The 12,911-nt window shown below is 34.8% G+C and overlaps 1 protein-coding gene across 1 annotated transcript in view; it reads right to left on the bottom strand.

Annotated features, from left to right (window-relative positions):
* LOC125680574 (sodium-coupled monocarboxylate transporter 1-like) overlaps nucleotides 1-8,701 on the bottom strand; it is a 15,978-nt gene extending 7,277 nt beyond the window's left edge. The window contains exons 1-4 of the mRNA XM_048920258.2: nucleotides 8,074-8,701; nucleotides 3,431-3,496; nucleotides 3,281-3,332; nucleotides 3,122-3,189 (exon numbers count right to left, since the gene is read on the bottom strand). Coding sequence (XP_048776215.2) covers nucleotides 3,122-3,189; nucleotides 3,281-3,332; nucleotides 3,431-3,496; nucleotides 8,074-8,466 — 579 coding nt within the window. The 5' untranslated portion in view covers nucleotides 8,467-8,701. The remainder of the gene's footprint in view (nucleotides 1-3,121; nucleotides 3,190-3,280; nucleotides 3,333-3,430; nucleotides 3,497-8,073) is intronic.
* Nucleotides 8,702-12,911: the final 4,210 nt, after the last annotated feature.

Genomic DNA, 12,911 nt, shown 5'->3' with positions numbered 1-12,911 from the left:
GCTGCCAGTGCCACCTCATAAGAACATAATACATGTATAAGCATACAGTAATGCTGCCAGTGCCACCTCATAAGAACATAATACATGTATAAGCATACAGTAACGCTGCCAGTGCCACCTCATAAGAACATAATACATGTATAAGCATACAGTAATGCTGCCAGTGCCACCTCATAAGAACATAATACATGTATAAGCATACAGTAATGCTGCCAGTGCCACCTCATAAGAACATAATACATGTATAAGCATACAGTAATGCTGCCAGTGCCACCTCATAAGAACATAATACATGTATAAGCATACAGTAACGCTGCCAGTGCCACCTCATAAGAACATAATACATGTATAAGCATACAGTAATGCTGCCAGTGCCACCTCATAAGAACATAATACATGTATAAGCATACAGTAACGCTGCCAGTGCCACCTCATAAGAACATAATACATGTATAAGCATACAGTAATGCTGCCAGTGCCACCTCAGCTTTCGCCATTTTCAGTGGTTGTGTGTTGTATTGTTTATTTTCTAGATGTTAAAAAAATGAAGTCAATGGTCAGTCGGCCTGTATATACCTGTCGGGGTCCAATCGTAGCTCAAACAGTGATCATCTTGATCTTGATCGTGAAAGACATCGCGATTACAATCGTATCCTATCGTAACATAACGCATCGGTTCGTGATTAACATATCGTAACGTATACAAACGTATCTGCACGTACATGATCGTCCTAAATCGGGAACCCGGATCGTATGAGATTGAGGTCCAGTCGTGAATTTGATCGGGACAATCTTATCAGAACGTATGTGATCGTATCTGAAAAGTGTTCGGATCGTGTCACCTGAAATTTATCTTTCGTGACCTTTTCGTATCAAAGCGCAGCAATTCGTACAAGAACGTACATGTATTAACTCGCATCAAAACCTGAAATTCCAGAAAACTCCACGATCTGCTACGAATGGATGTCTCCATATGAGTGAAACATTCTCGAGTGGGACGTTAAACAATATATATACATAAAATCAGCTACGTATATATATATATATATATATATATATATATATATATAAGCTACGAATGGTCAATCGTTGCGTTCGTAACAGATCGCGCGACAATGGGAACGAGAGATTATAAGGTTTTTGTGAGGTATAGGAATCCAGTATAGGTACGGTAACTCATATTTATTTGTACCTTTGACTGGGATGTTAAATAGAACTGAAGAAAACTTCAAAAATTTCTTCTTTTGAAAAAGGCACTAATATAGTTACAATTGTAAGCCAGAAAGAAAAATGTTAAATCGTAATTCATCTATACTAAAATATAGAATCAATTCGACAGTAGTGGATTTAGGATATCACTAAAGAATGCCAGTTCAAAAATATCTCTAAAATTGTTTCTAAGTGTTGAAAGTTTAATTACTACCGATTTCTTTATCTAACAATTCACAGGTTAATTCTAAGAAAAGTCAGCAAACTACACTGTACATGGCCGCTGGATACACCAAGACTACGTCCGTTTATAACAGCCGCCATATGCAATTACTGACTTTTGATTCGGTCTTCTCGTGACTATACGAACCTGGTCCGGCATTGGTTGACCCAGGCCATTGAAAGAAGCCGTAGATCAAGCTCAGCCAATATCTGACCAGGCCCGTGTAATCCCGAGTAGACTGAATCAAAAGTCTACTTTATCAATCAAATGATCAGGAATTTTATAGCAATTTTCACAATATTTTTGTGTTCCTTCATCGAATAAAAACACGTGAATTTAAACACATTATAACAATACTTCAAGTCAAAACTAGGAACTGTGACAGTAATAAAATGTTTTCTCAATATTATTTTCATTGTAGTTGATAGTGATTTGACCATAATTAGCAATGTTTAGGAAAGCCAAGTGATTTGACCATAATTAGCAATAAAGCCTATAACGGCATTGATTTTGACTTCTTTTAAAACGCACTGTTTGATACGTCGATAAAAAGTGATCAAATCTATGATTGGTCTGAAGAGCCTCCCAAATGTAACATTAAATAGAATTCACTCTAAGTTACACACCAGAAAAGATCGTTAGCAAAAATCCTGATCACTTAATGATAAACATGGTAACATTGAATGCTGGTTACATGAAGCGTAGGAAAATATCAATAATAACTTTACATTTAGGATTTTTCACTTTGGAATGAAATTTTAATCGTCAAACTCCAGCTGGGGTCAGAACAAATTAGCTGTCTGAAACAATTCTGGTTTCATCTCAGTATTACAATGTCCCATGCAGGTTGCAATTAGTATATTTTAAAACGGATGAAAAATGTAGACAATGTATACATGGATTTCTCTGAATTCTGAATAATTCTTAAATGTTTCTACCGATATTCAGGTCAAAAGTTGAAAGGTCACCAGGTTGAATATTATATATGCACAACCTGTTGTCCATCTGATTGCTAGAAAATCCATCGAATGACATTTGTCAAACTTCTCAGACCTGTAAGTAACCACTGTTGATTTCCAGGTCAAAGTCACTGTGAGCTTTCTGTCCCTCTATCGTGTACAAGTATAAACTAGTAGTTGTTCAGGTGATCACTAGCGGCCTCTCGAAAGTAAAAGTTATCGAACTTTACAGACATATTGGTCATAATTAGCAGATGCTCTCGTTTGATTTTCGTGTCAAAAGTCCAAAAGACATTACATATGTATATGAACTACAATTCGTTCAAATGATTAACTGACCGTCATCAAATTTTTTTTTTTTTAGCAATATCGAGCATTCTGTATGTTTAAAAATTGTATCTGTTGAAAAGCTTATGATTTTGTTAAAATATGAAGATTTCTATTTATCTATTATAATACAATGGAAAAACCGCTAAACCGTGGTCACGCCATACAGTGCATCAACTCCGACTACGCCAAATATTAAACACGTTAAAATAAATACAAGTAATAGTAAATACCTTCATTTAAACATGCTAAAATAAGTACACGTATAGTAAATATAAATGCATCTTCATTTGAATGAAGCATCCACGTTGTAATTTCAGAAAATTGGAAGGGGCATATACATGTATATGTATGTTTTACAAAATACTATTATTTTGTTAATAACAGTATTACGTGTACTTACCAAAGCAGTATAAAACGTACAAACGAGTCCAATTATTGTGATTGAGAATTCCAATTTCAGACCCGTAACTGAAATAAGAGGAAACATGTTGGGTTTTTTTTCATGTTGAAAAAAATCACAAGACAGTTATTATGTTACAAAATAAAAAGAAAAAAATACCTTGATTTAGGGCTAAGGATGGAGCATATAGTACCACGCCCATATATAAAAGCTGAAAAGACAATACATTCCTCATTTACTTTTTCTTCCACAAATTTATCATAACGTATCAATGGATTAAGGATACGGCTTGAAACCATCGTTACTTACCATGTTTAATGTAAATATCACAGAAGCTAAAACCCGTACTGATTTACTGAATCTTCTCTCCAAATACTGAAATAAAACAATTCCAAATTTATATTCCAGAGCAAAGTTAAATATACTAACTAGTGTTAGAAACAACAGTACATAGCTACTGAATTCACCACCTCGGTGATCCAGTATCATGCTGTGATACTATACAAAGAAATGAAATTACGTACGAAATTGTGTACTCAACTGTGATGCAATACAACAGAGAATGAAATTTTTATCACCTAATCAAATAAAAATTAAAAATATCTTTACTTTTAAAAAAATTATGTCTAACAATAGATACTGTTTTTTGAGTAAACTCTGTACTTTTATTAAGAAAATAAAGAAAATGTGCTCTCCTACCTAGAATGCCCATACTTCACATTAACAATAACACGGTTTTTTTTTCTAACTTGATAAATACTTTATCACACACATGTATCATTTACTAAATGTATATATAAGAGCTTTTTGTCTTTATATCTCTGTATACCATTGCATAATGGTGATGAGATCCAATAAAATTGAATTGGTCAAAGTACAAAGAAACGAAATTACGAAGAAGTTGCACTAGGCTATAGATTTAACGCTTGCTTCTAATTCTATTTGTTTAGCATTGGTAGTGATTGTTCCTTCGCAAGACGCCCGGCTCACAGTGTACCGTAGTAATGATGTCTTTCGGATGTTATTTCGGCCGTAAGCGCAATGATTTGTGGCACTTCACCTAAAGCTTGTGACATATCTACACGAGGGAAAAAATAGGGCATAAAACAATATACCAACCACAACGAAGGGGCGCAATTCTGGGAAATTTTCTAGCTTTAACATTAGGGCTACGTTGCTCACCTCGTCTTGTAATTATCATAATTATCATCCGAGTCGTCCCGCATGATCTCTTTAGTGGAAATGACCTGCTACTATTTATAAAACTGCATGTCCGAAATAGTCAGGTTTTGGAATAATACATGTACATCATGTCCTGTTGTTGAGATAAGTAACGTAGGTATTGAAAGACTATCGTTATTTTTTCTGCCAAAATAATTCGATCAAGGAATTTAAGATACATGTAGTATGAATAAATATAGTGGAACTGAGTGTACATTTATCATATGGATATTGAAAATAATATGTGCATACAGTAATCTTCGATCTCAAGATATTGAAATTGGGATATTAGTTTGCTTGAAGGCATTAAACTGGAGAGGATTCAGAGTCACGTAACATTTACTTTGAATAAAGGATTAAAAATTTACAATATTGTGTCTTTTTTATTGAACCAGAAATCTGACAAGGAAGTCAGTTTTTTTTTTAGCTTTACGTGGTTCGGATGCTTTTCAATGATAACGACAGATACCTTTATTCCCTATATGCAAAATGTCAAATTTATATCTGACTAAAGCATAATATTATAAAATTCTGATCAAATATTTAAATTTTCTATTTTTGTTATAGACGATAAAACATACATGTACATATTTCGAGTGCGTCATAACCCTATTGAGGGTAATGCAATGTAACCATTAATTATACAATATCTAATAATAAAGTTGCATTTAGTGGTGAAAATCCTGAACATTAATAATAAAAAAAATTATCATTAACGAACTATGCTACCATCCATTAAAATTCCAGATTTAGATTATTAATGGTGAAATTCCACGTTCACTAATTATTTAAAATTTTTAAATAAGTACCACCTTGACCACTAATGATATACATCTTACAATTCAATATCATAAGTGGACATTGCATCATTAATGGTTACTACAAAGGTGAAAAGCTGCATTAGCTAGATAACATTGTATCCACAGTGAAGCAATGTTAAACAAACGTTTGTTTTCACTTGCCAGGTGAACTAGTTTATCTTTCCTATGTTGACATTTGCTAAGGTCTGGTTTGATAAACCACTGACCCAAAAGTCAGAAACTATATCGCCTTTAAACTTTCTTTTAAAACCATATATTTACATTAACTTCCTTTTTTCCCTTAACATTTTATTTAACTGAAATTGAAGATTAATATCTTATAACCTTTCTACCTCAGAAATAGGTCAATCAGCAGGTATGAATACACTTGACCTAATGGCAAACATGCAGGCTAACAAAAATTATCAAAATGCAATTAAGATAATTAAAATGTAATTATAAGAAACGGCTTCAAGCTTTTAAAAGTACATGAGAGGATATGCCTCGAGTCACCTCATATTTTAAGGAACGTTAGCACTAACGTGCTCTAATCGATATCCCGAGGATGTAGGTGCATCATCTATCTGAAAGACGCCTCTTAATCATACCATAGATATCACTTTTATCATATACAGAGATAGTCTATTGGTAAGGTAGAAACAGTCTTATATCGACCTTAAAGAAATTACATGTACATGTATATGGATTGTACCAAATCCAAACACTCGACTTTTTTATTTTATTTTCTATTTTGTTAAAAATTTGACCAAATTAGTCTAAACACTTCTAAATATATGTGTAAACTGGCACCACCACAAGCTGTGAAGTGTCTAAAAAGGAGTGCAGAAAAATGCACTCTAAACAACCAACTGAATCTCCTACCCTGAAGTGATAAATTCCACAATGTTGGTAGGTTCCTCCGTTATCACTATAACTGTGTACTTAGTTTGTGTACTACATATTCAGTAATGAAGAAAATTTTAAAAGATTCAATACATTATTTCCATATGACCTCCGTAGCCCCGCCCTGGGATATGAACCCCTGAGCCCTGACGCCATAAGTTTCAATTCAAAACAAAACTCTCAGTTGGTCTGGTATATGCTCATGAGAAAGACGATTATTATAGAGTGTTCAGACACAAAGAGACAGAAACAATGAGGTTCACAGTATTCCCACCACTTAAGATGCTCTCCACCACTTTTTGGACATATGGTCAAGTAGTTTCTCAGAAAAATTTAAATATGTTCAAAATTCAACGACGGACAGACATGAATAACAATATATTTCATTTGAATTATATACATTTCATTGAGATTTCGGCTTTGTAATGATGAATTACGAATTCACCCTACGATTAGATCCATGCGCAAATTTTGAATTCTGGTATTGGTTTCCATGATTAACACTTTTGTGCGCGGAAAGAACTTTTAATTTCCTTTAATAACAGGTATTACATGTACATGATTAACAAATAAAAACAAACTGATTGTGTACACCCATATTGTATATTACCTAAGTGATTTTAATTTTTGTTCAAAGTTTTCCTCAGGTGACCGTTCAAATACATTTTCACTATATACATTTAAGTCGTCGAGTCTGGCCTTGCCATTAAACTCACTGACCCAGGGAACATGAATTTCACAACATCCTTGCTCATGCTGGCCATGCGCACACTCTTTTTGCAAGATGTCCCAGAGTCTAGAAGATTTGTTAAGGATTGCATCACTTAAAGGTTTTTGCCTCGCCCCCAAAAGTCAGGGACCATAAAATTCTCAACTGTTGTCCCCATAATCCATATTATAATATTGATGCTTCATGAAAATTTTGTTTAGAATTGGTTTCTAAGTCTGAGAAGTTAATTGCTGATGAATGACAGAAAAACAAATCGCAGTTGGTCAATACGGGACTTACGTGACCTAAATTTTAAATGCTTCACCTTAGTATTACATAGAATTCTAGATATTTAAAACAATAGACAGATACCCCATTTCGATAAGATATGGGGGTCAGGTACGTCACTCATTATCTATTCAGTGTGTTTTCCAGTGTCTGTGGTTCGAGCATATATTGGAGGGAAATTAGCTTCTTGATATTTAACGCGAATGTTAATTGCAGAATATGTTGTTCCCCATTACTAATAAAGACAGATATATTTGTCGCCTGTAGTAGAAGATCTGCTAAAAGATACCACGACAGCGAAGAATCACAAGACTGAATCTAGTTTAAAAGGCGTGGTTATATCATACACATGTACATTGTGTGACTACCACTTGTATCACTAATAAAAGGCGTGGTTATATCATACATTGTGTGACTACCACTGGTTATATCATACATTGTGTGACTACCACTTGTATCACCAATACAAGTTCTTGCGTTAATTAGATCTTCAAAAATTGGATTTGATAAATTTGCTCTGCATATAACTATATACATACGATCAGTTTGAAATCAGGTGGATGATTCAATTCTATAAGTGATTATGCACGTTTGAGTGATGTTGGCTGTAAATTTTTCGATAAAGAGTGAAATGGGATAATAAATTATATTATCTTTGATCACTAGGAACACTTGAACCAAAATGTCAACTCGTCTAAAATAAATAACCTCTTTACTGCATTAGGTTTTCTTATCTATCACTTTATTTAAAAAAAACAAACCCTGATAACATTGTCTTTTGAATGCTTTAACAAATGCAATTTAGACCGAACTTTCAAGAAAGTTATTTTCCAATCTGAAATGTCTTGAGTTTGTGATCGTATCAATCAAAATTTTCTTGGCCTATATGTTTTTTTCATCGAGGGTAGTTCAGTTATTTTATATGAAATTAATAAGCCAGAATAATTAGGTTAAAGTTTACCATGCAGTTCGTAGATATCATACATGTGTGTATCTCTAAATGGACGTACGCTAAAGGTATCGAAACCTACCTCGTACGCAGACGTTAAAGACAAATTGTGGAAGAATGGCAAGAAAATATGGTTTGTCAGTGGCACTGTGATCAGCATGGCCATGCCCGAGATCCAGTAGCTTGTGTTATTGTTATACATCTCCGTGGGGGTCCCTAGCACTGTGATGGCTCCCATAAAGCTGGCCATTAAGGACATGGCGATGGGGAAAATACCAATATCCCTTCCTCCCATGAGAACATCGTCTGACGTCATCTGTTTAGCGGCCCGGAACTCCTTAATCACATAGAAGACCCCGATGAGAGCTGAGACGACTAAAACAAGGGCGAACAGAACATAATCCACGGCCACAAAGGTTCCAATCTTCTCCCCCGGACAAAGCTCACAGACTTTCTGACAAGTCTCCGCCACCATTTTCAATCTTCCACTATTTAAAAAACTGTGGTCAAAATATGTCACAATCACAAACTATAGGGAAAATCCTTAGAGTAAAATGAATAGTAATGACAAAATGTGTTTATGTCATCGGTGCAGCTGCTTGAATTGAAAACACATTATTCCTGATTAAGGCACGGTTGACAGTGGCTTCAGCTGATATTTTATCAGTATTAATCCTACATATATATCGCTCGCCAATCGTAATGCCTCTGGGTTTAACAGAGGTCATAAGGGGAGGTGTGGAAACTTCAAACATATTAAGAATTTACTCTATACATTCTACATGAAAGGTACCAAACCATCATCAAGTAAGAACTTCAGGATGTAGAATTTTTTATTTGAAAATGCTGACTTCTTTTAATATTATTTTGTAATTCTTTATTTATGGGGAAAAGCTTTTAAAAACAACAACAACATAAAACAAAAAAATAACAAAAAACACCTAAGGTAAGGTAATACCGTGGACAGGAAAAGCACTGTGCATGAAATGTGAAGACATTCCCCGTATGTGTGTTATGAACTTCTGTACAATATAGTGGCTGTGAAATATCGTCTTTTCACTCTTTCCCAATGTTGTTATCTCTCCGTTACTAACACTGAGAATGTTTCCGAGTATCACCGGACACACTTATCGCTAACGATAAATTCCAGTGTTGTGCGACATTCAATCTCTAAATCGATAGTAAGTGTCGACAAGGTAGATATATATTCATTCCTCACAGTCCCCATCCCCCCTTCCCAAAGTCTGAACTTTCTGTCTATCAATATCAATTCCTAGCTTATTTGTTCATTATATATAGTTCATATATACATGTGGGGGTGTAAAATCCCACGTTTAAAAAACAGCAAAATCATACTTTGTTTGATGTGTCCAAATCTTGGATATCCTATGAATGCTCTGTTTTTACATGGGATTTTCTATTATTTTATCAAACAAAAATGTAAATTGGTCATTAATACATCATGTACATGAAATTCACCAACAAAAAGACATTTTTGAAGGATTTCAATTTTCCATTGAATTTTCAAGTAAACATTTCTAAATAATACAAAAATAAAGGTGGTTTCATGGGAAAATGTTGTGGTAAATATGGATATTAAAACATTTACAAATTGTTTTGGGTACCCTATGTTCTTAAAAGACCAAATCATTTAAGAGGAAGTGGAGCAGCTTACGCCGGTCATTGGGAGAGAACTCCTTTCATTGAATGTCACTATTTACACTTTCAACCAAAAATAAAAATATTTTCCTGACCATAGTCCAAAACAGTGAGCCTCGAAGAGGAAACAACTAATATTTTTAATCTTTACTCTATGATTTATCAACTTTAATATTCACTCTATCTTACACTAACTTTACAGGAATTCTATAATTCATGTTCTTCTTAAAAAAGACATTACAATACAGCGTCATATTATATGAATGACACCATTGACATATTCAGACTTACATATTCTGCAACATTTTCTTTTAATTTTTAACATTAAGGTGAAATAGAGAGAGAATGACAGAAATATTATTGTGTGGAAGTAAATAATTCATTTTGCATAATTTTCACAAAATGCAATCCAAGAGCACACGTTTTTCGACTCCGAGATATTTTTTTTCTTTAATTCAAACATATTTCAGCAAATTTAAGCATTGTTTAGATCTACTACCTTGTTAAAAGTTTCAATAATCTATCAACTGATATGGGACATAGCAACATTTTTTGTTTTTCACAGTCGTTTATCGTATGGGTTAGTACAGGATTGGTACTTTTATGATGTACACCCTAGCAATATCCAATAACATGTTTAGAACTTTTCCGCTAGTTTTATTGCAGAAATTATGTAGGACCTTTAAATTATTGAATACAAAGTTGATGGTTCAAATATCATTCGAGGATGTAAATATTTTTTTCAATGCGACAATAATTTTGGGAATTTATTGACACTATATGTAGATATGGAAAATGTATTGCAACACCATAATCACTCATTTATAAAATTTTGAAAACAGAGGAATAATTTTGAATTCACTAACGAAATTTTTAACTGTATTGAATTGTCTATTGTCCACTATTTCGGCTGAGAATCGCTCACGCGACTATTGTACTCACTTTCAGCAGAATTGCGAGTTTTGTACACAGCGCTTTTGCTCTTTATTTAATCTGTACAGTTTGACAAATTAGGTTTAATTTTCTTGCACATCGAAATTATGGGTCCTCCACATGTCTCAAAATATTGGAATGAAGGAAGCAGGTATGCCATTAAAACAAATTGGTCATTATGTGGGTCATAACCATTCAACTGTCTGTCAGAAAGTACCAGTTAACAAATGATGTCAAAGGTCGTGCAAGATTCTGATAGACCCCGTAAAACATCTGTTCGGAGGACCATACATTCAGAAGGATGATCAGATGAAACGTTTTACCAATAGCTCAGTTTCAAAAACGAAATTGTTCCCAATTCGTTTGCTTTCAACAAGAACAGTATGGAATCGACTGAAGTCATTAGATTATCGTGCAAGAAGACCCATGAAGAGACCTTTGCTTACACCCAACAACAAAACAGCACGTATACAATGGTTTCAAGCTCACCAATGCTGGAATGTAGCCTTTTGAAGGAAAGTCTATTGGTCGGATGAGAGTCGCTTTTTGCTATATATCACAGATGGACAAATGCTTGTATGGCGGCAACCTAGAACTGCATATGCTGGGCGAAATATTGTAGAAACCATTCCCTTTGGTGGTGGATCAGTTATGGTGTGGGGTTGTGTTTCCTGTATTCCCTTTGGTGGTGGATCAGTTATGGTGTGGGGTTGTGTTTGGTGGTGGATTAGTTGTGGTGTGGGGTTGTGTTTGGTGGTGGATCAGTTGTGGTGTGGGGTTGTGTTTGGTGGTGGATCAGTTGTGGTGTGGGGTTGTGTTTGGTGGTGGATCAGTTGTGGTGTGGGGTTGTGTTTGGTGGTGGATCAGTTGTGGTGTGGGGTTGTGTTTGGTGGTGGATCAGTTATGGTGTGGGGTTGTGTTTGGTGGTGGATCAGTTATGGTGTGGGGTTGTGTTTCCTGTGACTGTACGTTGGATCTTATCACAGTTAGGGGTAACCTTAATGCATAAAATTATGAAAGGGACATTTTTGCTGCAAGTGTTGTGCCTCATTATGACAATCATCCAGCCAAGGTTCACGCATGACAATGCCAGACCACATCGTGCTCATGCTGTGCAGTATGTTTTGCGAAGTAAGTCAGTTGCAATACTGCTATGGCCTGTTCCAAGTCCAGATTTGAACTCGATTGATCACATTATTGAAAATAAACATTAACGGCAAACTAGAAACTGAAATTTATGACAAACGGGATGAACTTATCTTCTCCGTCGTCAACTTCCCATATTTATGTAGCAATATTCCATTAGCACCTGCATATGGTGTTTATATCTCTCAACTGATCCGATACGCAAGAGCTTGTTCTGCGTATGATCAGTTTTTAAATCGAGACAGGCTACTGACAAACAAGTTTTCAAAAGTCGCGTTTAAAGTCAGCATTTCGCAAATTCTATGGTCGTTATAATGAGCTAGATTGCCAATACAACCTGTCATTGGGTCAAATGCTGTCTCACTTGTTTCATACCAATTGGCACACTGATTTTGACTACGGATGCCTTTGTTTACGTGATCAAGATATAAGGCTCACAGTGGGTGTGACCGGTCAACGGGGATGCTTACTCCTCCTAGGCACATGATCCCACCTCTGGTATATCCAGGGGTCCGTGTTTGCCCAAGTCTCTATTTTGTATTGCTTATAGGAGTTATGAAATTGATCACTGTTCGTTATCTTCACCTTTCATTTGGGACATCATTCGTCACCTAGTTCGTCAAAGGACACCGTCAATTCAAACATTAGATGAACTAACAAAAACACTGCATCATGAATGGCAAGCTCTATCATAGTATTAAATTCATCGTTTGATCAGAGGCTTGAGAAAACTTTAAAAGAGTCCGTTATTCGTGTGTACAGAAGTTACACTAGATACATGTACCAAAAAAAACCTTTAGTTTGAAGTTTACAACATGCTAACTTTATTTGACTTTATTTCATTCATAATAGACATTGAATCAATTGAAAGAGGCATAGTTATTTACAGTAAATTGTCCTCAAAATATCACGACTTCTTACCTCTAAAAAAGAATGACAATGAATACATTTTACTGATGGTGTGTTACTTGTTTAGAGATCAAGTGATGCTATAAAAAAATAACACCAAACATGAAAACTGTTATTCATCATATAATGTGAAATATTAATCATCATACTTAAACTAGCGGAAAAAACTGGTGTTGTGATATTTTTTTAAAAGTCCATGGATACCAAAGACTACAAAACTTTTTTAACTCTTATCTTTTTATCAAAAGAATATGAAGAAAATAAGCTTTGCCA

Source organism: Ostrea edulis, chromosome 2, assembly GCF_947568905.1.
Source record: "Ostrea edulis chromosome 2, xbOstEdul1.1, whole genome shotgun sequence".
Lineage (NCBI taxonomy): Eukaryota > Metazoa > Mollusca > Bivalvia > Ostreida > Ostreidae > Ostrea > Ostrea edulis.
Note: the sequence above shows the minus strand (reverse complement) of the source record. Positions and strands in the feature narration are given on the sequence as shown.